This window comes from Pungitius pungitius, chromosome 16 (assembly GCF_949316345.1).
Source record: "Pungitius pungitius chromosome 16, fPunPun2.1, whole genome shotgun sequence".
Lineage (NCBI taxonomy): Eukaryota > Metazoa > Chordata > Actinopteri > Perciformes > Gasterosteidae > Pungitius > Pungitius pungitius.
Window position 1 is genome coordinate 18731420 of NC_084915.1, and position 25720 is coordinate 18757139.

Below are 25720 nucleotides of genomic sequence, written 5' to 3' on the forward strand. Positions count from 1 at the left end.
TGAAGTCGTGACTTGGTGAAACAGATTAAATATAATATTTAATATGAGTTGAAGAAGTGGAGGAATCGAGGATGTTCATCTCTGCTTCCGGCGCCTTGGAGAGCGCCGCCAGCTTCCTGCTCTCCGAGCCGCCATCTTCCAGGACCTCGTTAGCCACGAGCCGCGCGCCTCGCTGCCGCTTTCACATTTTAGAGGAAAAGGCTGTAGGAGGAGGATGAAAGAGTGTTTTTCAGAGTTCATGTGTGGTTTGTAATGCACAATGGCGCCGACTTTCGATGGTTATCGGAACGCTTGGAGCTTGGGAGTAAAACAACTAAACATACGACGCTTTGACAGCCAATCAGAATTAGCGACCCAATGACCCGTCATCTGTTGCCGGGAGCAACGTTAATCCGTCTCATCGGTACGGAGGCCCAGAGGTGCTAATATCAAAATTCATACAGAGGAACCAGTTTTATTAACAATAATACAATAAAAAAGAAACAGACGTGAAAAAAGAGCCAAATCGACATAAACATGAATCTTATGAAAAACATTCAAACAATCAATTCTTGGATTATATTGTGTATGCTGATGATGTCTTGTTCTGTTGTTATTTACATCCACTGAGGGAAGCAATAACAGTTCAACCAAAACATGAAGTGACTTCATTAATGAACATCAGTGTGTTTTTGGTGCATTTTGGCTCCTCTGAGCTTCCGTACTTCAGGGTTCAATAACTGATATTTCAACATTTAGTACAAACAAAAGCTGCTTTTAGGATTTTTAGGTGAAACACGAGGTGTTTGATTATTAATGGAGTTTCATTCTGTGATTTTCTGCATGCGGGACTTTTCCTTTTTGTGTTTTCTTTCCGCTTCGGTCCCTGTTGCTCTTTTTGTTTTTCCAACTTGTTAGCTTTGCTAGCATTTCTCATCTGGAGCAATGGCTTCTGCTAGCTGCGAGCTAACAAGACGTCTTTGATGTTCTGCGGATGATGGCTTGTTGTGTTTGTCTAAGTTGCTTTTGTTCAGAGAATGTAGAACTTTGTACAATCAGATTATTAGCAGCCTATTCTAGTTATTCTTATTATTGTGGGTTAATATCACGTTTGTATATTTGAAAGCTTTCTGACTTTGGACTGTAAGTGTTATGTTCTCGTGACTCCGTTTCGCAATGCTGTGAATGTTTAACGATGGACATCTGATTCTTCACATTTTAAGGAAAGGGGGACGATGGAGACACCAAACGCGACTAACTCCACTTTGACCTTTGAAGAAGGTTTTATTTCTGCAGTGAGCGGAGCACGTTGGTGTCAATGCTCAGTTAGAAGCACGTTCCCCACACACACCCCACAGTCAGGAATGCTAAACATGCTAACAGCGCTAACAAACCCAGGAGATACCAAACCTTTGAACCTATTGGCAAATTAATAGATTAACTAGAATACTTTTTCATTATTGTTTTATTTGAGATGTTTCAGGACAACATGAGACAGGTTGACCTCTATTTTCTCCACTTTATAAACTCTTATTTTTAGAGAAGAAGAAGATTTGAACGTGTCTCATCTAACGGCAGTAGAAGAAGCGATTCTATTGGAGGGCCGATCGATCACATGACGAATCATCGTGTAATAAACAAACCTCAGTATTTAATCATTAGCTTGCATTACAGTATTAATGGAAGTAAGTATTTGGTATCAGTCTGACGCTCGCTGGGTTTACGTTTCGAGTGTTTCAAAATAAAAGCAAAGGTCAAACGGGGTCGTGATGTTTCCTGTCAGCCATGTTTCCACCTTCCTTAATCAATAACCAATGATCAATAAGCTAAGCTTTTTCTATGATGGATATTGTGATGTTCTGTATTAACTGGACTCCAATGGTGCATGCTCATTGTGTATAACAGTGTGTGTGTGTGTGTAACAGTGGCTTGTGTGATTGTGTAACTGTGTGTGAGCGAGAGAGAAAGAGAGAGAAAGTGTTTTTAATCCTTTAAAGAAGTGTTTCTGCTTCTGTATCGTGTTCATAGTGTTTCTGTAAATAAACAGAAGTGTTTAAAAGCTTCTGATTGGTCTGTTTTCACCTGTGTGATGACACATTGTCCAGGTGATCAATGTGGATCATTTAGGAGTTCATCATATGAAGGAACACATCATTCAACACTTACACATTCTTTAACAATCTGCACAATCATCGCAAAAGACGTTTATTCTAATGGGATAGATTATTAAAACAGAATATTGATCCTGAAAGATTACATTTTATTATTCCTTTTTTAGTGTTAAAATCATTTGGTTTGTTCATAAAAAGGAGATACAGAAAAATAAATTATCTGAAGTATATATTTTAGGATTTATATTAGTAGAGAAAATATGCTGCAAAAACAAACATGCAAAGAGAATTATGAAATCTGTTAGCTGAACACCAGCAATAATATTATATACTAATAACAAATAATACATTGTTGAAAAACACGTTCATCATTTTCTACTTTCATAAATCTAAAAAATATGCATTTGTTTATTGTATTTCTTTACATTTCAAAACAACGTAATTTAGCATATATAACGTTACTTGCATATAGAGCGTGTGTTTCCTGTAGTGACCACGTGGTGCAGCAGCGGGTCGTTCCCGCGCTGAAAACGCCTCAACTTTGCCCCCGGAAGCGGAAGTTCCTTCCTTTCTTGTTTCTGCTTCGCTTAGAGACATACTGAGGTGAACCCTGCTCTCATCTTCATCTGACTTTAATCTGCTTTTCGGGTGAACATCCAATGATTTAACGTGTCTGGCTTTGTTGTTAGTTTATGTTCGTGTTTGTTTGTGAGGGAATTTTTCATCTGAGTGAAAGTCTTTCTCGATATTAGACGTTTTCGCTGCCTGTGCGTCGTTGGCTCTGCTTCTTAAATGTCGCCATTTTAGCTCCGAGTAGGAAACTGCATGTTATTCTGTTGATGTAGATCAGGTCATGGCGCATTTATACCCGTTTACGAGAAAACCAGGTGCGTTCTTTACACCAGGAGTTAAGCTAATGTGCTAATGTTAGCATGTGGCCCGGCGGCTCGTCTCCTGCGGAGTCAGCACACGTTCTTCTTCTGCGGAATGTCCAGCGTTATTATCGCTGTCCGTTACGTTAACGGCAGTTTGGTCCTAGCTTCCGCCGCCACGTGACCGCCTGTCGTTGCTTTATCGGACAGAGCTCAAATTGTTGTGCAAAGTACGAATAAACCGCACAGTCAAAGGGCCGCGAACGCACCACTCGAATGGGTGCAGGTTCAGTGGTTCCGTAAGCTTTTATTTTGAAGTAACCTTCCTGTTGAATGTGTGCTCTTGCTCTGGTGGTCTGACCGGTGTCTTCCTCCTCAGAACATGGCTCCTCGTAAAGGGAAGGAGAAGAAGGAGGAGCAGGTCATCAGTCTGGGTCCTCAGGTGGCCGAAGGAGAGAACGTGTTTGGAGTGTGTCACATCTTCGCCTCCTTCAACGACACCTTCGTCCACGTCACCGACCTCTCCGGGAAGTGAGTCCTCTTCGCCGTCTTCTCTTGTCGGTGGCAGCACTGAGGTGGTGTTCTGTCGTCTGACTGTTCTGTGCGTTGCCAGGGAGACGATCTGCCGCGTGACCGGCGGGATGAAGGTGAAGGCCGACAGAGACGAGTCGTCTCCTTACGCCGCCATGTTGGCCGCGCAGGACGTCGCTCAGCGCTGCAAAGAGCTCGGCATCACGGCGCTGCACATCAAGCTGAGGGCCACGGGGGGCAACAGGTACCGTCTCTGTCCTCACGTCCCTCTGTCCCCACACGTCTCTGTCTATTTATACGTCGCCTCACAGGTAGTTTATTCGGGTTTATCTCCATGGAAACTGTCAACTCAGCCATTTATTTCCTCCAATACAACAAACCCCTCTCTTGTCTCTGGATTTGTGGAAGTATCTTAAAGCTGAAGCGTTTACTGGGTCATATTTAATCCTCAAAATGACGTAAAAAGGTTTCCTATGACGTGAAACTATTTAAGTTCATATTTTATTTGCGTGTTATATAATTTGCTGAAAGATATTTAAAAGTAACTGATCTTGTTGAGACGTGAAGAATCCTGTCATTAAGAACTATTGTTGGTTGTTTCAGGACCAAAACTCCGGGTCCTGGAGCTCAGTCTGCTCTCAGAGCGCTGGCTCGGTCCGGCATGAAGATCGGACGTATCGGTGAGTACAAGTACTACAAAGTACTACTGCAAACGGGTAGACATGACCGTGTACTGAAAGTACTCCTCATAGAGCTTACTGTCTTGGTTAAGCAATATATCTGTATATGTACATAGTAGAAGTACTCTTGACAGTGTGCATAAAGTACTGGAGTACAACATGACATACAAATACCTCAATGTACAGAAAGAAAATATATTGTAATAAAAAGGGAAGTTTTTCGTTGTATTTAAATGTGTTGTCGTCCCCCAGAGGACGTGACTCCGATCCCCTCGGACTCCACCAGGAGGAAGGGAGGACGCCGCGGACGTCGTCTGTAAAACTGCTTCAAGATTTTGTGACAATAAAAAGATTAAAGTCCCACTTTGTGTTCAGAGTTTCCATCAATAACCTGATTAGTTATTAATTCTGAACCGGTCGACTCCAAACCTCCCATGTCTCCGTAGTGAGGTACAGCCCTTTATTCTATATCCTTTAGCCCAAATCCTACTGCAGGGGGCTGAGAAACTACTGGTTGACTTTATTTGTCTGAAGTTATGCACCAACCGCCATGTCAAGTAAATAAAGTGTATAATCCTAATATAACAGCTGGCTGCTGCCTAAAAACACCGCCTCTCCAATTAGATTAAAAGCCTCAGCAGGTTCACGACCTCATTCAGGGGAATTAAACCATCTCTATCTTTACGGGTCGTAACAATATAAAGATTTATTTTTTAACTAGTTTTCAGAGTGTGCAGCTTGTTATTGTCTCATTGTGCATTAAAACTATTTTAATTAAGGTCATCAAGACTCTAAACCGACTCCAGGGGTCTGTTTCAAGAAGGATTAACTGAGTTTTGGGTTCAGATCAGCTGTTTAGCACTGAAGGCAGCATGAATGGAGCCATGATACGAGTTACCATGGCAACCACCACAAACAATACGTCCCCCCTGTTGAGGTGTAAATATTAATGCAAGCGTACGGAGTTTGAACCGTGATTAGAAACAAGGCTTAATATTTAATGTACAAACTCATCATAAAACACACATGTGACTAATTCACTGTTAGAACACACTACACACACACACACACACCATGCTCATATTAACCACTAGTGTTTGGGGGCTTTGGATAACCTTCAGTTTCCCATCATGCATCTCATCTCTCCCAAAGGATTATGGGTAGCAGCAGTGGCGTTTTCATATAAACTATTTCACGTTAAAGCTTTTTAATGTTTCCAAAGAACAGAAACTAAACAATATTTAAATAAAAAAGCAGAAGAACAACAAATTATACAAGTTTGATACAAAATTCTAGCACTAAATGAAGGCATCTTTAACCCACAATGCATTGCAGGAGTTGTCTTAAGGTTTGTAGATGAACATGCTCCTCCTCTCCTTTCCTTACTCCTTCTGCTCCTCCTTCCCTTCCTCGCCTCCTCCCCCCTGCTTCTTTTCTTCTTCCTCCTCCTCTCCTCCCTCCTCCTCCTCTCCCGTAGAGGAGGTGTTTTCTCCGTTGTAGATGATGTCTTCAGGATTCGGAGCTGGAGGACAGAAATCTTCTTCAGGAAGAATTTTCTTAAAAATCCACTCGGCCTGCAGAAAAAATTTGTGATAGTTAAATTATAAATAAAACATCATGATTCATATATCCTTCCCTATTGAAATATGAATAAGTGACATATCAATATGTCACATTCATATTTATTATGGTTTATTTATATATGAACATGATGAATAACTTTTACAACAATGGATTGTTGACAAGGGCATAACCATGGTTTAGACAGTGGGGGGGGTCCAAATGAGCAGGTGTGGTGTGACAGCAGTATATTATACTGTATATTATTATTATTATTATATATAAAGAAGGCATGGTTAGTGATGATCAGAGGACCCTGTTAGCTCAATGCTAATGCTACCTGTCGGACGGCATGCTCGTGACTCAGACCTCCGTCGGGGCCGGAGCACACAAACACATTGGACGGAAGGTTGTGACCTTTGACGTCCAACCCCGAGCCGTCAGCCATGTTGAAGTAGAGACACCAGAGGACAGACGGACTCGTCTCTGCAGACAGACGGTTAAGATTTTAATAAAATAATGCTGACGATGACTAATAATTAAAGTGTGAAGAATGAAGAAAAGAAGCTAAAAGCTGTGACGAATCTGCTTACCTGTGTGTGTGTGTGTTATAATTAAAGCAGGACATTAATACATCACGTGTCATTTAGCTGATGCTTTTATCCAAACGACTTTCAACCGTAGTCACATGATGAATTATTTAAAATACAGTTTTAATGATATGAACTATTATTGATGTGTGGGTCTATTTTTGTGTGTGTGTAGGTTACCTTGGTCAGGTGACTCTGTAGTGCGGAACATTGTGGTAACCAACGGCGACAGATCCTCAAAGGCGGAGCCAACTGACTGACAGGTGAGGTGGACCAAATCTACAAACAGAACAAAAGGCCCAATAAGCAACTTGGTTTGAAGTCAGTGGTCGCCGTGGCAACAGAGCAGTCGGTAATTTTATTGATCAACGGTGAAATGTGAAGTTCAGGAGTTAAGATACATTTAGTGGTTGCTAAGCTACCACTAAAGGGATTGTCGGCGGTTGCTAAGCTACCATTAAAAGGATTGTCGGTGGTTGCTAAGCTACCACTAAAGGGATTGTCGGCGGTTGCTAAGCTACCACTAGACTGTCTCGTTCAGTTTGACATCCCTGTGAAACTTCACAACTCGACACTTGTGTTTTTAAAGAATCTACATGTTGGATGTTCTGTGATGTAACATCTGATGCTCAGACAAGTCCAGCTCTTCAAAGTGTGAATGACGGTGGGAACCAATCAGAGCGAACCTGAGGGATCAGCTTTTTAATTTCCCTCTGTGTGTGTGTGTCTTTGTAAATAATTAAACCAATCACACAGCTACATCAGCAGCAGAAGAAGATGATGATGATTTGACAGGCACATACACCCTGCTGTGTGTGTGTGTGTGTGTGTGTGTGGTCATTAATCAGCTTCTCAGATGATCGTCTTTTATCGTCATGACGTTGTTGAGCACAAAGACTCACATGTTCCCGCCATGCAGGTCATGGTGGACGGACACAGCTCCACCATCCTCACAGTGGGACACCCTGCTGCTACGGGGGGAACCGTTACCATGGAGACCTGACGGCAGACAGAACGTCAGAGAGCCTCTAATGAAAAACCTCCTCAGGATGTTGAGAAGCAGATTAGTTAATTATTAATTTTATTACTGAGCACTGCAGGCTCTCTCACACACACACACACACACACACACACACACACACACACACACACACACACACACACACACACACACACACACACACACACACACACACACACACACACACACACACACACTTCTCTATCTTAAGATGAATTAACTCTAAAATGTATTTGATCATTTGTGAAATTCTTTCTGATCGCTTTTCTCAACTCTCTCAATCCCATAATGCACTTTGGCTTGACGATGCAGTGACCTCTGACCTGAAACAATTTGAATCTACTTATTCCTGTCGGCCTGATTTCTGGATTACAATTAACGACCTAATGAAAGGAGAAGTGTTGTGATGAGATGCACCTGTTGGTCAGAACCGCTGGGCAGAACGGAGCGGTCAGTGATGAGAACGGCTCTGGACAGAAACCTGCAGAGACAGACGGGTCAAACGGGTCGCTAGGGTTCATGAACAGGTCGCTGCTTCCATGGCGGCTGAGGGGTCCTGACCTGGGGGGCGTGGCCTGCTTCTTACGATCCAATCCCACAAAGCCGTCCTCCACAACAAAATGTCTGCAGCTAATTCGCTGTCCTCGGCTGTCAATCACCGCCTTACACCTGAGAGAAAGAGGAGAAGACCAATGAAAAAACAACTACCGACCAATTTCAATGGCTATAATGAAAAGAATAAGAAACAGAAGAAAGTACATTTGTAGTCTTAAACATATTGAGTCAAGTTCCAGAAAACAGACACAGAACTGCAGAAGACCACCTGGTGGTCTGGAGGTGAATTACACGCAAGCCTTTTAGAACCAGGAAGTGAAACGAGACACAGAAGCTTGTTCCAGCCTTCAGTACCATCAGTACTAACGATAGTACTGATACTATCCGTAGTATTACTACCTGTTTGTTTCCTTGTCCACCAGCAGACAGTTGACTGAATGTCTCAGACAGTAGATTCCTCCAAACACAGCACACATCCTGAAAGACAACAGCGTTGAAAATGTTCAGCTCCCGTCTGTTAGAAATCAGCTGGATTGGTTGATGAAGCTTCTTTGAAGACCTGAAGACGTAGCTAACATAGCATTGGAGCGACACACACACACACACACACACACACACACACACACACACACACACACACACACACACACACACACACACACACACACACTTACCGACAGAAACACTGGGGTATTTCTCCCAGGCCGTAGACAGGAAATAGGAAGGGTGTGTTGCCGTAGCGACCCAGGCAGCGCAGGAAGTGTCGTGTGGAGGCGAGGCCCTCCTCTGTGAGTGTGTCTTCTGTTGCCATGGCGATAGAGTGAAGCAGGAAGTGCTGCAAGTTCTCACCAAGCTGCTGGTCATGCAGGAACTCCAAATATGGGCGAGCTTTGTAGGCTGGAGTTAACAAGGAGTAAGGACGCCATTACCCACAATGCCTCTGGAGCTGCCGCGTAGGCTGTTGGACGGGTGGCGTCTTACCTCGCTGCTCGTCCGTCTCCTCGACACAAGACGTCAGGAAACGCATCAATTTCCTCTTTTCTACCACAGACAGCTGACGACTCGCAAACACATCAGCTCTGCTGCAGGGCACCTGAGAGACAGACAGGTACACAGAGAGAGATACAGGTACACACACACACACATCGACAGACAGGTACACACACATAGACAGACAGGTACACACACACATCGACAGACAGGTACACAGAGAGAGATACAGGTACACACACATCGACAGACAGGTACACAGAGAGAGACAGACAGGTACACACACACACATCGACAGACAGGTACACACACATAGACAGACAGGTACACACACATAGACAGACAGGTACACACACACATCGACATACAGGTACACAGAGAGAGATACAGGTACACACACATAGACAGACAGGTACACACACATAGACAGACAGGTACACAGAGAGAGATACAGGTACACACACATAGACAGACAGGTACACACACATAGACAGACAGGTACACAGAGAGAGATACAGGTACACACAGAGAGAGATACAGGTACACACACATAGACAGACAGGTACACACACATAGACAGACAGGTACACACACACATCGACATACAGGTACACAGAGAGAGATACAGGTACACACACATAGACAGACAGGTACACACACATAGACAGACAGGTACACAGAGAGAGATACAGGTACACACACATAGACAGACAGGTACACACATAGACAGACAGGTACACACACATAGACAGACAGGTACACAGAGAGAGATACAGGTACACACAGAGAGAGATACAGGTACACACACATAGACAGACAGGTACACACACATAGACAGACAGGTACACACACACATCGACATACAGGTACACAGAGAGAGATACAGGTACACACACATAGACAGACAGGTACACACACATAGACAGACAGGTACACACAGAGAGAGATACAGGTACACACACATAGACAGACAGGTACACACACATAGACAGACAGGTACACAGAGAGAGATACAGGTACACACACATAGACAGACAGGTACACACACATAGACAGACAGGTACACACACATAGACAGACAGGTACACACACATCGACAGACACACACACACATCGACAGACACACACACACATCGACAGACACACACACATAGACAGACAGGTACACACACATAGACAGACAGGTACACACACATCGACATACAGGTACACAGAGAGAGATACAGGTACACACACATAGACAGACAGGTACACACACATAGACAGACAGGTACACAGAGAGAGATACAGGTACACACACATAGACAGACAGGTACACACATAGACAGACAGGTACACACACATAGACAGACAGGTACACAGAGAGAGATACAGGTACACACAGAGAGAGATACAGGTACACACACATAGACAGACAGGTACACACACATAGACAGACAGGTACACACACACATCGACATACAGGTACACAGAGAGAGATACAGGTACACACACATAGACAGACAGGTACACACACATAGACAGACAGGTACACACAGAGAGAGATACAGGTACACACACATAGACAGACAGGTACACACACATAGACAGACAGGTACACAGAGAGAGATACAGGTACACACACATAGACAGACAGGTACACACACATAGACAGACAGGTACACACACATAGACAGACAGGTACACACACATCGACAGACACACACACACATCGACAGACACACACACACATCGACAGACACACACACATAGACAGACAGGTACACACACATAGACAGACAGGTACACACACATAGACAGACAGGTACACACACATAGACAGACAGGTACACACACATAGACAGACAGGTACACACACATAGACAGACAGACACACACACATAGACAGACACACACACACACATAGACAGACACACACACATAGACAGACACACACACATAGACAGACACACACACATCGACAGACACACACACATCGACAGACACACACACACATCGACAGACAGGTACACACACATCGACAGACAGGTACACACACATCGACAGACAGGTACACACACATCGACAGACAGGTACACACACATAGACAGACAGGTACACACACATAGACAGACAGGTACACACACATAGACAGACAGGTACACACACATAGACAGACAGGTACACACACATCGACAGACAGGTACACACACATCGACAGACAGGTACACACACATCGACAGACAGGTACACACACATCGACAGACAGGTACACACACATAGACAGACAGGTACACAAAAAGACAGATAAATAAAATAAAAAGTTGCTTTAAAGGACAGACAGGGATACAGAGATTAACAGGAGTGTTGTACAAACCTGTTCCACATTTCCATGGCGATAGGTGAGTATCCTGGTGACGTTTTTGAACTCTGCATAGCGACTGACATTTGATTTGATGAGCAGGTCGACCAATGAGCCGCGAGAGTATAGCAGCTGGAGGAAGAAAGTTTACCACCTATTTAACTACAATAATGTTCATGCTTTAACGTTTATGTTGTGTAGCGTTGTAAAGATATACATTTAATGGCGTTACCTTGGAGACCAGGTCAATGTTAAACCTGCGTCCTTCCTTCACCAGCTGAGCGTAGCTGATCTTCTTCCTGGTTGGCTCTGATTGGCTCTGAGCAGCAGACGGCTCCTCCCCCTCTATTTGGGAGGCCTGTGTGATTGGTCAGAAAAATGGTTTGAAAATGATTATATGATTGTTGCAAAGTAATTCACCTCCAGACCACCAGGCGACCTACAGAGCGACTCTTTGTGTCATTGTTTGTTTATTTATTTATTGATCTGACTTTTCACTGCAGACATATTTGTCCCGTGTTTTCGTCCACAACGTTGTGGAGATCTGCCTCCATGAATCCACTTTGTTCTCATAGCGGTGGAATGATGCTACGAAAAGGATGCAGTGAGCAGACCAATCAGAGCTGGAAATCTGAAATCTCTTCCAGACAGAGGAGAAATAGGGCTCAATAGGTCAAATATATATGTATAAAAAGCATATAGGAGATTTTGCTTAATGATGATGAATGACAATGAGTAAACACTTTAGAAAGCGTGCATTTTAGACACTGTTGTTTAATCGTTAATGTCATTTAAACACAAAACTCCTCCCATTTGGAGGCAGAAGACGACTCTTCCTGTTAGCTTAGCACGGTTCTCCGCTGTTTGTTTTACTTCTTCTTCTCTCCTCCTGGTGTTTCTCTCATTCATCTTGGCCACATTAGCTGCATCGATGAGTGAGTCTGTGTTGATTTAGAACCACTAGTGTACAGCTGGAGGAGCTTTCCTGAGGCTTTGCGTGTGATGTGTTAAAAGCTGAGGTGAAGTCAGGTGTCGTCGCCCTCTTAGTAGTCAAATAACGGCTCCTGTGAGTGAAGACTTTGATCCCTGGTAAAGACTGCGGATCCTCTTTGAATCTCAGAAAATAACTGATGGACCTTTTTACCCTCCTCACCTGTTCTTCTTCTTCTTCCTCCTCCTCCTCCTCCTCTGGTTTCTGGTTTGTTTCTTCATCTTTTGAATCTACGTGGAAACAAATACAAATAACTTACTTTGATCTGTGAGTGTTTTACACTGAATATTTTGGTCAGAACCAAACCTGCAGATGGACTTTCTGACGTTTCTTTAACAGCGTCTCCATCAGCTGCTCCTCGTTCTTCTTCTTTGGTGTTTGGAGCTCCCTCCTCTTCGTCTTCTTCGCTGAGCAACATTAACATGTGACCAATAAGAGAAGAACCAGAGGTGATGAGCCTCATTGTGTGGAGGAGGAGGAGGGTTACCTAGTGAAGCAGAACACCTGCACATTTCTAATGGAGGCCGAGTCAGAGTTTGACAGGTAGATCAGCTCCTCCCCTTCCTCCAACAGGCTGGACCAATCCTGGAGCTCCTCTGGCTGAGGCTCCTCCTACAACACACACACACACACACACACACACACACACACACACACACACACACACACACACACACACACACACACACACACACACACACACACACACACACACACACACACACACACACACACACACACACACACACACACACACACACACACACACACACACACACACACACGTGGGATTAGTATCACGTTGGACGGGTCCTTCTAGAATCATGTGTTGACTATAGAGTTTACTTCATGGTAAAAATGACCCCTATTCTAATATAACAGAGTACTGTGTGTGTAAGAATAACAGATTACTTTGGTACCTCTTCTAGTTGGTGCTGGCTCAGCTTGGTCTGGACCAGCCTTAGTTAAGCTGCTGTAGGTCTACACTGCAGGAGGACTTCTCTCTTCTTCTACAATAATCCACCTTTCATTAATCACATCACATTCAGCTTTCAGTCTGTTGGGTTTTCTCCCCTCGCAGGTCTCCGTAGGTCAAGGTGCCGTCTGGACCCTGGTTCTGACTCCTACCTGATGGAGGTTCTACCTGCAGTGGACCTGTCTTACTACTCTTATTTGAATCATATGGGCTGAATGTGTTGTACATGGTTGACGTTCTGAACACCACGTCCTGTAGTGTGTTGGTCCTGATTGAAGGTTCCTCCTCTGTCTCTCACTGACGTTTCTTCCCTTTTTTCCACCATGGAAGGGTTTTTCCTTTCAATGCTCGATGCGGCTTAGTGAGGAACACGGGAGGAACGCCGCTACACCCTGTTTAATTCTTTGTGGGGGGGGGTCGCTGCTCTCCTGTTTATAATTATAATCAATGCTGTGATGGCAGCATATATGACGGCCTACACATTTTATTTATTACTATTATTGCTAAATATACCTGTATCATGTTGTATTTTGGGTATCATAAGGATCAGGTATTGTATCAAAGTCAGAGTTTTGGTATCGTGACAACCCAAGTAACTGAATGTATGCAAAGTATATAAAGAATATGAATTAGACCCACTCAGCAGCAGCTATGTACTCACATGGTGCTGCTGGATCCAGGTCAGTAGAGAGTTAAAGGTGAAGCTGGCCCAGTTAGCTGCATAATAACTCCTCCTGAACACACGTTTCACAGTATATTCACTACATATATCATCATGTTAATAAATACAAAACTGGAAGTGTAATTAAAGGCAGAGACCTGTCGATGTGAAGAACTCTCTGGCCGACTCTGGAGAAAGCCGCTGCTACGACCGACTCAGCCAGACCTGGGAAACACGAGTAATGATCTATCATTGATCAATGAGCGATTAGCAGACACAGTACTCTACTCATTCTTCACTACACTTCATTCTGTCAACACATCTGGAGACAGATATTCCACCTGAGAAGAAAACACCCCGGTTTACTTAATACACCTTCTCAACGTCCTTCAGCTCCCATGTACTTTCCTTCACTTGCTTGAATTGATTGGCCTCCTCATATTGTGGACCACGCTCACTACAGTGTGGAGCTGCTACACCTCATCACTGAAGAGGAAAACACAGAAACATGGAGGGAGCCCCTCAGGCCCAGGGTCTGATAACCTGGCCATAAAAGAGGATGTACGAAAAAACGCAGAGCTCCCATTGGACAAGGGCCACGTCACATGACCAAAACCCCACTTTCATGAAAAAAGATTGCGGCAAAGAATCGCTTTCATTCGCTTAACTAAATGTTAACATCACAACATTGTTGATTTTCTTTTCCCCCACTTCCCAAAGTTAGTCTTGATTTTTTTTTACTCTCCTCACCCCCTCAGACCGAGGAGGAGGAAGAGGAGGAGGAGGAGGAGGAGGAGGAGAGGCTTAACCTTTGTCCACTGAGCTCAAACCTTTACACGGCAAAAACAGTTGGACACCGGTTTACTGGGCAGATTATTTTAGCGTGTTTTATAGAAACCTTGAGGTTTATTCTAGTTCAGTCATCAGGTGGTACAATGCTGCCCCGATCAACGAGTTGTGGAGGAAAATAAGGGACAAAAAAGGCGATGAAAAGTGGAGAATCCAACGGCTTCCACCCAAAGACGTCCCTCTATAGGTCGTCTTCAACAACACGTGACTCCACCTGCTGGTCTGGAGCCCCTCTCTCACTCTCACTCTCTCCTTCCACAATCATCCATGCTTTATTAATGTACATCACTAATTAAGCTTCTTTACGTAGTTCTTTGTGCTTTCTCGCCTAGCAGGTCTCCGTGGATCATAGTTTCGTGCGGACCCCGGTTCTGACTCCTGGCTCATGGCTCTGCTGACACCTGCTGCTGCCATCATCATTACTTTAAATATGATTCATATTACTGTCATCATAAACCAACATCTTTCTGCTCTCCCTCCCCACAGAAGCCTCTGTGGATGGTGGTTCTATCTGATGGAGGTTGTCCCTGCAGTGGTCCTGCCGTACACCTCTTCTGCTACTTGCAATTACTTGTATCATTTCTGTTAGAGGATTTGAATGTATTGTACATCTTTTACATTGTTGATTCTGTACACATGACATCCATTGCAGTCTGTCCATCCCGGGAGAGGGATCCCTCCTCTGACCTTCTCCCTAAGGTTTCTTCCCTTTTTTCCCCATTGAAGGGTTTTTTTCATATTTTGGGGAGTTGTTCCTGTGCCGATGTGAGGGTTTGGGGACAGAGGATGTTGCAGACTGTAAAGCCCTCTGAGGCTAATTTGTAATTTGCGATTTTGGGCTATACAAAATAAAATGAATTGAATTGAACGAGCCTTTTAGAACCATGAATTGAGACGAGTCTTTATCCTTTATCCCAGTGTGTGTGGGGCTGGTGTCAACTGTCTTCTACTTGCAAACAGTAGATGTTCTGCTTTCATGATTTTACACCAGTGTCGAGTAGATTAAAGTAGTATAAACAACACCATGTACCTCTGAGATGGAGTACAGTAAAACGATTTAGAGGAAAAGGAGAAGAGAGTAAACGTACCTCACATCACTGCTGTAGGTGACGATACTTCAGTAATATAGTAAAGGGAACGATGCTGTTATACTATAGTAACAGTATTTTAGTAACAGTACTATATTGACAGTACCTTTGCTACAGAAAGCACCATTATTCACGTCATGTACCGTGTATTCAGTATGCTAACGGATAGCATTGTAGTTACAAAGCAGCTCACATTAACCTAGTAGATAAACTTAGCATTAGGCTAAAGCACTGGAATTAAACACTGTATAAAGTATGGACTAACGTTAGCTACGTTGCTAATAACAACAACTGCATGTTAGTTATTCCCATTCGCCAGACTTAGCGTTAGCTGCTAGCTAGTCATTCATAGAGTTGACGCTGGCCTGCAGCTACCGGCGGCTGTGGACCGCTTTAAACCGGGTTTCCGGGATTTATAGGAGCCAAAAAGGAGCAAAACTGACAAAAGGATCGTTCAGACACATAATATGCTACGAAAAGCATTTGTTTACGTACCTGTGCCCAGAATGACGACGTCAAAATCAGACGGCAGATCCTCGGCGGCCATGTTGAATGCTGTAAAGCAGTCACGTGACACGGAGGGTCACCCAATCAGAATAACGGTATTTTTTATATAGACCTGTACACATTGATTTTATTTTTGGGGGAGTTTTTTTCCTGTGATGATGTCACATGCGTCCAGACTCTCAAACCCTGTGATAACTTATATTATGTAAAATAAAATAGAAAATAATCAATAAATACAAACAGGGTGTGAATCTGGATTCAATCAATAATCTGATCTCATGTTTGTTGTGATCAATCTCAAACTGTGTGTAACTCAGTTTATTAAGCAGTACATTGTGAGAACAGCTCAATATAAAGTTTAGTTGAGAAATACCCAAACCACAAATAACACCGTTTCATATACGTTTAATGATTCAATAAAAAACAAATTAATAACATCACATACGTTGATGTTACAGCTTTCAGGTTAATAACAGACATCTCAAGATAAAACAACAGCTGATCTTTTGAGCTAATAATCACATCACAGATCAATAATGAATCCCTATTGATCCTGAAGGAGAGCAGTACGAGGACGTCCTCAGTATTTGGGCCTTTTAATGTCCACCCTGAAACACAAACAAGTTTAAATCTGTTAAACGTTCAATAAATAAACTTTACTGACCGCCCCCCACCCAAGAAAAAGTGCACGTCCGTTCCACGCTGACATGTGTGAGTATGTCGCCCCCCCCCCCTGCTCGGCCAAACCGTTAAACGACTAAAGCCCCCTGAAGTCTAACAGCTGGTACTGGTCTTATGAATAAACGAACCACTCACCCATCAGCCTCCATTTTCTTTCTCTTCTCAATGATCTGAAACACAGTTTTATTGGTTACCATAGAAACCTGGGGTCCATATTCCTAAACTGATAAGAGTGAACAATGAGGTCAAAGTGATCAACAAATGACTCACAGCACTGATCTTCTTCCACTGTCGGTCCAGTTCTGCTTTCTCGTTGGTCTCTTTGAAGCGACGCGTCTTTCTGCCCTCAGACATCTTGATGCCGTACTGGAAGGCCGCCCTGCGTGGAGACCTCAGTTAAACATCTGCACTATCGATACTTCTTCAACAAACCAGCAGGTCGTAGAGAAGAGACGACGTACTTAGGCAGCGCCTCCTTGTTGTTCATGTAGTCCGAATATTCCTCCTGAGTGTCAAAGTCCCACCGGCCCAGAGGACCCTTCTTATTCCCCTGGAACACAAGAGCAGCTTAAAGATCAGCATCGAGGACACACTGGGGCTCATGGGGACATTGAGGACACACTGGGGGCTCATGGGGACATCGAGGACACACTGGGGGCTCATGGGGACATCGAGGACACACTGGGGGCTCATGGGGACATCGAGGACACACTCGGGGCTCATGGGGACATCGAGTAGTACAGGAAGTACTACGTCTAGTACTATTACTCTAGTACTAGGTTTAAAAGGTACCTGGTCCATCTTGCTGTAGTCCACCTCCTCATCACTGTCCACAGCGAGGTCGTCCATGCTGTACACAGAGAGGTTGACGTGTCATACATGTAGAAGGGCCATGTCTATGTACTGGTAGCGTGTGCGTGTCTTACGTTGCAGGGTAACACTCTGCATACGAGTTGGATCCTCCAAAGAAATCTCCCAGCTGTTCTTTAGCTCCTCGTCTCTCTCCAGTTCAAAGGGTTAAGGACCAATACTGCAGCATCACTCCAAATCACACATGACTCATTTTGGACCACAACAAACAAACAAACGTTGTCAGGTGGTCAACCAGAAGTGGGCGTGGTTTCATCGTAAATAAAGCAGTGGGAGGAGTCAGACTGTGTACAGAAGGATATGGTTCCTGACCCGGCCATTGGCTGCCAGCTGCTCCAGCAAACTTCTCATTGATTACCTTGATCTGATCTCGGACTGATCCAGGACCTGTGGGTCAGAAGTTCATGAGCATCTTTTTGTGTTGACATCTTCAGTCTGATCACATGTCACAAGCTAGAAAACCAGTGAATGACACCCCACTTTGAAGTCTTCTTAGTTTATAGTTATTGTATGTTAACCACACACTCAACATGTTTTAATGAGGTGACTCATGTTTGTTAGATTCTAAATAAATGCTAGTATACAGATGTTTAAAGATATCTATTCTTTATGTTTCAGTGACCTTTGACACACGCCACTTGTTACGTTTCATCAGCGCCTGCAAAAGCCCCCAAACATCACTACTCTTTACTGGGATCAGAGGGACTACAAAGTACAAGAAGTCATTACTCCACAAACAGGTCCAACACAAAGCTCTGCAAACATCTCCCAGATATGGAAGGCAGGGGATTTAAATGAAGTCATTTACCTTCATCCACCTCCAGGACCTACAGACACAAACAGTCAGTTAAACAAGAAGATTTACATTAATACGAAAATAAATGACACGATTAAAGAGTCTTGTGTGTCTGACCTGGTGTTCGTCTCCTTGTGGTTTCTCAAAGTAACTGTGTCTCCTGTTCTTGGTGTCCTCCTCCCTTTCCCTCTCTCTCTCCCTTTCTCTCTCCCTCTCTCTCTCTCTCTCCCTCTCTCTCTCCCGGTGTCTCTCTTTGTCTTTGGGAGGTTTGGAGGAGGAGGAGGTGGCAGACGGAATGTAATCCCCGATGTCCTCAAAGATACTAAAACACAAACAGAGACACAGCTTAAAGGAGGGTTTCTGAAAGACAGGGAGTCACATGTTGGTTGTAAACTGACCTCAGGTCAGCCTCAGGAGCTCTCTTATCGTCCAGTTTACCTGCAATACAAACACTTAATGACACTCATGATGGAACAAATACATTATACACATTTTAGTCTCAAAAGGCCATGTTAATGCTTCCTCTCCTCCCCTCACATCTTCTTTACTCATCTCTCATGTCTTCTCTTCTCAGTGACCTCATCCCTCCTCCCATCAAATCTCCTTCCCTCACGTCTCCTCTTCCCTTTGTCTCCTCTCATAAGATCTCCTCATCCCTCACGTCTTCTCTCCCCAGTAGCTCCTCCCCACATGTCTAAGTATCTACTCAGTGTCTCCTCAGTGTCACCTTTGTCCTTCTTCTTGATCTTCTTGTGTCGTGTTCCCTGCCTGAGGTAGGACAGGATCTGAGTCAGCTTAGAGATCACGATGTCGTTGGTGGTGAGAGTGGTCTGAGCCTGAGAGACACGGAGGAGTTAACCCATTGAAAACGTATTGATGAGCGATCAGGCGCAGAGGTGCAGGAGAGCCGGTACCTCCATGCTGGGGCAGTCGGCTTTGCTGCGGATGAGCGTGGTGGGGATGTCTGTGTCGGTGAACTCGTCGTCCAGGTCGACCACGTAGGCCATCCTGCCGGGGAGGTAGAGCTCGTTCCTCTCCACCTGTCCCGTCCTGAACACCACGCGGTAGATGTTCCTCCCTGAGGAACACATGATGAGGAACAGTGAGAGGGTTAGAGGCTGAAGACCAATCAGCATCAGCATCAGCTGACCAAACTCACCGAGGCGAGTCTTGAACTCGATCTTCTCCTCCGGCTCCACGTCTTTCCTTAGAGAGACAGAGAGGTCAAGTCAGTCATCAGTTCTTTGGTACAAATCTCTGGGGACAAGTTGGCTATTATTCACTCATACTTGGCCTCCTTCTGGACTTTCTCCATCATATCTTCTTCTTCTTTCTCTTTACTGGTGATTTCAGCTCTCACCTGTAACACAAACACACACACATTGGCTATTATAGCAGCAACGTTTTTATTGTGAACCATGAAGCTACATGTAGCATGAAGTGAAAGGTCACCTTCTGCAGCAGAGCGAAGTCCAGACCTTTGACCAAGTGAGTGTGCTCCATGTCACCTCCCAAAAACTTAGACTCCTGGATCAGCTGACGCCGTTTCTCTGCCGCTGACTTGTCCCTGAAACGTACACAGTAAATATACAAGTACGCATAACCAATACATGCGCCATAGTGGTCTGTTAGCATTACTTAGACAGCCGTGGCTCTGTAGTTAGCGGTGGTGTTAGCTCTTTTAGCATTAGCATTACTCACGCCTCAGCGGTGGGTCCTACAGCTCTGTAGTTAGCGGTGGTGCTGATCAGCTCGGTCTCCTCGTAGTCTTTGTTTACTCCGTCACGTCTCTCTCTTGCTCGGTCTCTGTACTTCTCAGCCAGCTCTCTCTCTCGCTCCATCTCTTGCTGACGTAGCTTAGCATAGTAGCTGAAAGGGAAAATAACGATGGAATGGAACTGACGAGGCTCTGAGGAATAGACTGTGTCAAGATGTATTACATGATCAATAAGAAGTTATCTGATCAATACGCTAACCTCTTCTTCTTCCTCCTCCTCGCTGCAGGATCCTCATCCTCATTGTAATCCCGTGGCATTCTGGGAGGAACAATAATGATCTAGTTACTTCCCCCATTATCATCATCATCATCATCGCTTGCTAACACTCACTCATGGTGTCTGGACTTGGAGGGCGGGGCCGAGGAGGGCGTGGCTCTCGGGGTCATCAGGAGCTTCCTGAAGTCGTCATTGGTCAGTTTGGATCTGAGGAGCAGCGTCAGCAAACATGAGACACAACGTGCTGAGTTTCCATGACTCACAGAAAATCAGGTGCTAATACTCACTGAGCAGCGGCTCGGTGGTCGTCCAGCTCGTGGCCCTCAGGGGCCAAAGGGTTGGAGTAACTCTCAGCTGTACACAGAGGACAGGAGTATTTACAAGCACTAGATAATACTCCTGTGGGACGTAACGTTAGTACAGTAAAACGTACAATGTTTGTTAAGGTGTAGTAATGAGTAGTATGTGTACCTCTAAGGTGTAGGAATATATAAAGTTAGATTACAGAACAGATCAATCGATATTCTGTAGATTAGCTGATCGATTGATCGGCTACGATCGATATTTGTGTTCCTACATGGTGTGACGTTGATGTGTATTCGTATAATATCACATGCAGTAGTACCCCACGCTGTACATTCAAGTTTAATCCTGTCTGTTATAACAATCATATGCATCACGTGATCCGAGCCTCTGCCGACTAGCAAGGCAGCTTTGTGTTGTTGTGATGCTAGAGTGCGGTTAAGCTAAGCTAACGAAGCTCCATTAAATCAACTACTCGGCGTTTCTTCCGGTTAATAAATAAAGACGCGTATTTGTTTTTATCTAATTTGATATTTTGTGTTGTTATTGAACTTAACTGCATATATTGAGCTAACACTGGCTAGCTTAGTGCTAACGCAGGCGAATACGTTAGCGTGCTAACGGAGCCTCGCAAACAGACTGCCGGAGACCGGACTCACTTTCAGGCATCTCTGCGGCGGCACGTCGCTGCTCTGCCTCGGACTGGAGATGAGCTGCTCTGCCTCGGACTGGAGATGAGCTGGTTCCCGTAACACAACAAAAGCTGGCGCGTTTCTAGCTGAGCTTCTAATCAGCTTCCTCACAGGTGTTACACCGAAATCTGTGACGCTCTTCTTCGCCCTCCGTGGTCTAGCACGCACGAGCAGACGATGTGAAACAGCGCCCTCTGCGGTCACAGTTCCTGATGGGTCACAGATTTCAGTGTAACACCGGAACTTCACGCTGTTGTGACGTAGCCGGACATCGCGTCATGTTATTATTATCTAACCCATTCATGCTAAAGTTGGAAAACTAAAGGCATTTACCTAAATTATTCTAAAATTCAAGTATTAATAATCCATTAACAATACTGACAATATTACCTAGTTTCATTGATACTTGGGAATACTGCATTAACTTTTCATTCAAGTGTCAGACTGCTGATTATCCATATTAATAAATCTCAGCCTGCTGTTTATTATGAATGCCACTATGCTGATTATGATTATTATTTTGTGACCGAACTATTTATAATCCTCATTGTATGACACCCTGTTCTCCCCAGTCACTCTGCTGCCCCCTACTGGTCCAAAGAGTCACTGCTGCTGAAGGTTCTACGGGACCAGCTGGTGTTTCACTTTCATTTCAATTCATCCATTGACAGCAGGAACAAGTGGAACAATGTATCAACCAGATAGTTTAATCATAAAGATATTCATAAATATTAATACATGCATTATCAGAGAAGCCTCCAGAACTGAAGGCACTGTGTATGAAGATTCATCAATAAGTGACAATATAGTCAATACACAATCATAGCAAACAATCCAAATAGATACTTTAAACCAGATTAAGCGCTGTAGTTGTGTGTTCATAAAATAAGTGTAAATTATTATACTTGGTCTTTGTTGTATCAGCAACATGAAAGTATTTGGCCGATGTTTACAAGTGATTTATGCTTGTAAGAAATAATCTGATCAAGGCCCCCACCAGTAAACACAAAACAGATGACAGCAGTAAAGCTAGCACCATGTTTTTATGTAACGTGAAGCTGTCCAGCAGAAAGACACAGACGCAGGAATGTGGAGACGAGCTCCAGCACCAGGTTTTATGAACACAACACCCCTTGAACCAGGGACGCTACTACTAAATAATGAGTAGTAACGGTAACAAACGGAGCAAAACAAACTGCAGGAGGAACCGTCACAAGCATCCAGACCTTCTATGGGAGGGCTTCCATTGGAACGTGTCCCTTAGAAAGAAAGAATCCGAATTAGAACCAAGTTTTCCATTAGTTCCTGTGGTCGACCAGAGGAGATTTATTTTCCCCCCAATGGCAGGCGATCTACCAGCACTGCCATGGCAACCCAAATATTGGGTTCTGCTGCCTTAAACCTTCTGAATAATCCAGAGAAAATAAAGCACGGTACGTAATAAACATACAGAAGTAGGAAAGAGTGACATTAAGAGTAGGATTTATTCATATAAACACATTTACATACAAACTGACTGAATGTAGTACATTTGGACTGAACCCCTTGGGGGGGGGGGGGGGGGGGGGTCAGGGTTTGGACTGAACCAGAGTCTGCAGAGCGTTGGCCACCTGATCGGCTGACATGTTGTCCACAGAGACGCTGCTCTCTTTCCCAAAATCTGAAAGGAAGATCATAATTATTAATTATAGCAATCAATGTTATCAATGCAAAACCTTTGCTGATCAATCAATACTCAACGTGAGACTTTGATTCTGTGGAATAAAACAAGATCTGCTGAAATGCAATCAGAGTTAATGCTGAACTATAAAAGTATTCAAACTGTCCACTCGCCGTATCGGGCCCAGAGCCGGGCCTGGACTCCGGAGCACTCTCTGATCCGGACGGGGAAGTCTGGGTTGGACATCTTCAGCGTCACGTAGTGCTGCTCCACAAAGTCTCTGCAACACAGACACACGTCAGGCGCCTCCGCTTCCTGCTTCAGTCGAGGGGACGTGGTGTCAAGTCAAAATGCCTGGTTGTGACCCGCCCCGCTCATTCTACCCAGAATGCATCGGAGCAGACTTGTGAGAGCCAAATATCCCAGAATGCATTTGACACTAGCAACAGGCAACAATGGCAGAGGAAAATAAACCACTAAATTGCATGAATACAACTTTATTTATAGGCAAAAATGACCCCTCGGGTCAGGGTGGTTCTTTACACGTCGGTGAGTGAGGGAGCTTCCTCGGTTTAGTTCAGCGGTCTCAGTTTAGCTAGCTGTTAGCGGCTAAAGGAGGAGCTCCAGACGGTGTTAAACCGTACGTTTGTTACTAAGCAACAAAGAACGCGCGAGAACACAAGACAGGTGGAGGCTTTTGATGGAGCTGCTCAGTGCAGCTGGAGAAAACTCAGAGTCATGAACCCAAAAAATCAAGAGGACAAAAGAGAAAGAAAATGTAAGGTTCAGGTTCATGATCCAGCTCAGAAAATAATGTATTGCACCGATTGTAGGACGCTGAGGTCTCTTTTGTTGGGACAAGCCCTTTGACAGTGGAACCACTGAAGGACCACGAGGGTTCTGTTGGTCTGTTGGACGGGTCAGAAGCATCACGACAAAGACACAAAGTGTTTAGGTCTCTGCTTCTCATGACGTCAGCGGAGCTTCACACTCTTGTAAATGTGTTAAATTGCCTTACAAATAACTGCTTTGCTACTTGTTAAAAACCAAATCCTTTTATGTAATGATTTTTTCACATGTCATTTATATCAGCTCACACACTCACACTCATCCCAGGAGGGACATCTAATGACAACAAGTAATATTATGCATCCGTGGACACAACACAGAGGGTCCCAGGCCTTATTATGGCTATTAAATGTGACTAAAACTAACATGCAAGACTAAATAAAGAATATCACTGTAACATTGAGATATAAACCTGTCAGTATAAGATTATAGTTCAGCTGCTCTTCTTCATCTTCGTTAGAAACATTACAGAGTGGACAGAAAATCTGATGTGAACTAATCACATATTAGTTCGTTTCTTAATGTCTCTCAATGGAATTCTACCTATTAGCATTTAGCAGCTAGCCATTAGCTGCTCCATATCATTCAAGCTACTTAAGGATGCTAGCAGCTAGCTGGACACACTGTCAACTCGGTATTAGTTGGTTCGGTAGCAGCTCTTTGCGCCTCGGTTACTCACCTCGCGCCTTTGCTGGCCGCAGAACTTTGGCAGAGATGGACACGGATCTCTCGCAGGTTTTTACCCAGACTGGAGCCGAGGCTTCTCACTGCTGCGGCCGCCATCTTAGCCTCCCGCGTCTGTCAAGGACAGGCGGAGGGTATTTCAGCCCCGAGTGATGCCCGGCAGGCGGCGTGGGCCCGTGAGCCCCGAGTCCATCCTCACAGGCATCAACGCAAGTAAAATGATCCACAATCATTGTATTATAATGCAGACAGTTCGATAACAAAATATATATAACTGAAAATGTATACAATTAATAAATATAATATCACAGTACAAATATCTAATACGTTAAGTATTTAAAACATGTTTACTTTATTCAGCTTATTCAGATTTGCTTTTGCAATTTTTACTTCTGCACAACAAAACACTACCACTATTTAGATAAATAATGAGCCTCCTCGTCACTGAGCCTTGTGATAGTCAGAATAACAGTCCAGGTGTTCATTTTCTTGTTATATTATTATTGTTGTCATTGTTACAAATAAATAACACATTCATATCTGTGTTATTGATCGTTGGTGAAATCATTTTGGAAATCAAACAGTTAATCAAATAATCCTGATTTTCCAACAATAAAAACCTTCCTTTATCAAATTGTATTGTTTTTTAATTTGCACAACAAATAACAATTTACCCATTCCCATTAATTTCCACTGATGGACTGGAATCCATTACGCTGCTGTGATTCATCTGATCTGGAGCCAGTTTGATGTTAAACAGACCAACAGCTGCTCAGAGAATTGCAACAATGCAAAAGTCATTTCTGTTTTACAGCCTTTAATTAATGGATTATTTACCAGTTAAGCTAAATATTTATTGTCTCTACACTTTGTTCAAAGGACGCAAAGA

The 25720-nt window shown here is 43.9% G+C and overlaps 5 protein-coding genes across 8 annotated transcripts in view; 2 read left to right on the forward strand and 3 right to left on the reverse strand.

Annotated features, from left to right (window-relative positions):
- camk2a (calcium/calmodulin-dependent protein kinase II alpha) overlaps positions 1-2041 on the forward strand; it is a 23899-nt gene extending 21858 nt beyond the window's left edge. The window contains exon 18 of the mRNA XM_037466717.2: positions 1-2041. This exon is cut by the window's left edge and continues 630 nt beyond it. The gene's annotated coding sequence lies outside the window, so the exon portion shown is untranslated.
- Positions 2042-2570: 529 nt separating this feature from the next.
- On the forward strand, positions 2571-4536 carry rps14 (ribosomal protein S14). Of its 2 annotated transcripts, none has more exons than XM_037466719.2 (5): positions 2571-2693; positions 3342-3493; positions 3576-3737; positions 4097-4173; positions 4426-4536. In XM_037466719.2, exons 2-5 carry the CDS (start codon positions 3345-3347, stop codon positions 4491-4493), a joined length of 456 nt encoding a protein of 151 aa, XP_037322616.1. In that variant the 5' UTR covers positions 2571-2693; positions 3342-3344; the 3' UTR covers positions 4494-4536. The 2 variants fall into 2 exon arrangements, with proteins under 2 accessions (XP_037322616.1, XP_037322617.1); XM_037466720.2 differs by having other exon boundaries at positions 2646-2738.
- Position 4537: 1 nt separating this feature from the next.
- On the reverse strand, positions 4538-16371 carry chm (CHM Rab escort protein). Of its 3 annotated transcripts, none has more exons than XM_062558020.1 (17): positions 16291-16371; positions 14017-14083; positions 13859-13931; positions 12709-12833; positions 12528-12628; positions 12393-12451; positions 11463-11591; positions 11246-11362; positions 8881-8992; positions 8574-8796; positions 8299-8376; positions 7906-8013; positions 7762-7825; positions 7226-7322; positions 6504-6602; positions 6074-6219; positions 4538-5747 (listed from the first exon to the last, which is right to left on the reverse strand). In XM_062558020.1, the coding sequence occupies exons 1-17, from the start codon at positions 16340-16342 to the stop codon at positions 5556-5558; spliced, it is 1842 nt and encodes a 613-aa protein (XP_062414004.1). In that variant the 5' UTR covers positions 16343-16371; the 3' UTR covers positions 4538-5555. The 3 variants fall into 3 exon arrangements, with proteins under 3 accessions (XP_062414004.1, XP_037322611.2, XP_037322613.2); XM_037466714.2 differs by having other exon boundaries at positions 11463-11588; positions 12384-12451; XM_037466716.2 differs by lacking the exons at positions 14017-14083; positions 16291-16371 and having other exon boundaries at positions 11463-11588; positions 12384-12451; positions 12528-12623.
- Positions 16372-16691: 320 nt separating this feature from the next.
- Positions 16692-21804, reverse strand: ik (IK cytokine). The gene is made up of 20 exons (XM_037468217.2): positions 21606-21804; positions 20931-20997; positions 20758-20850; positions 20626-20685; positions 20351-20518; positions 20102-20216; positions 19939-20009; positions 19809-19855; positions 19564-19727; positions 19377-19485; positions 19048-19087; positions 18767-18971; positions 18662-18680; positions 18156-18240; positions 17910-17990; positions 17776-17833; positions 17445-17533; positions 17254-17362; positions 17119-17153; positions 16692-16910 (listed from the first exon to the last, which is right to left on the reverse strand). The coding sequence occupies exons 1-20, from the start codon at positions 21613-21615 to the stop codon at positions 16883-16885; spliced, it is 1653 nt and encodes a 550-aa protein (XP_037324114.1). The 5' UTR covers positions 21616-21804; the 3' UTR covers positions 16692-16882.
- A 520-nt stretch (positions 21805-22324) lies between these two features.
- ndufa2 (NADH:ubiquinone oxidoreductase subunit A2) lies at positions 22325-24981 on the reverse strand. Its single transcript, XM_037468517.2, has 3 exons — positions 24827-24981; positions 23472-23578; positions 22325-23298 (listed from the first exon to the last, which is right to left on the reverse strand). The coding sequence occupies exons 1-3, from the start codon at positions 24928-24930 to the stop codon at positions 23207-23209; spliced, it is 303 nt and encodes a 100-aa protein (XP_037324414.1). The 5' UTR covers positions 24931-24981; the 3' UTR covers positions 22325-23206.
- Between the last annotated feature and the right edge of the window lie 739 nt (positions 24982-25720).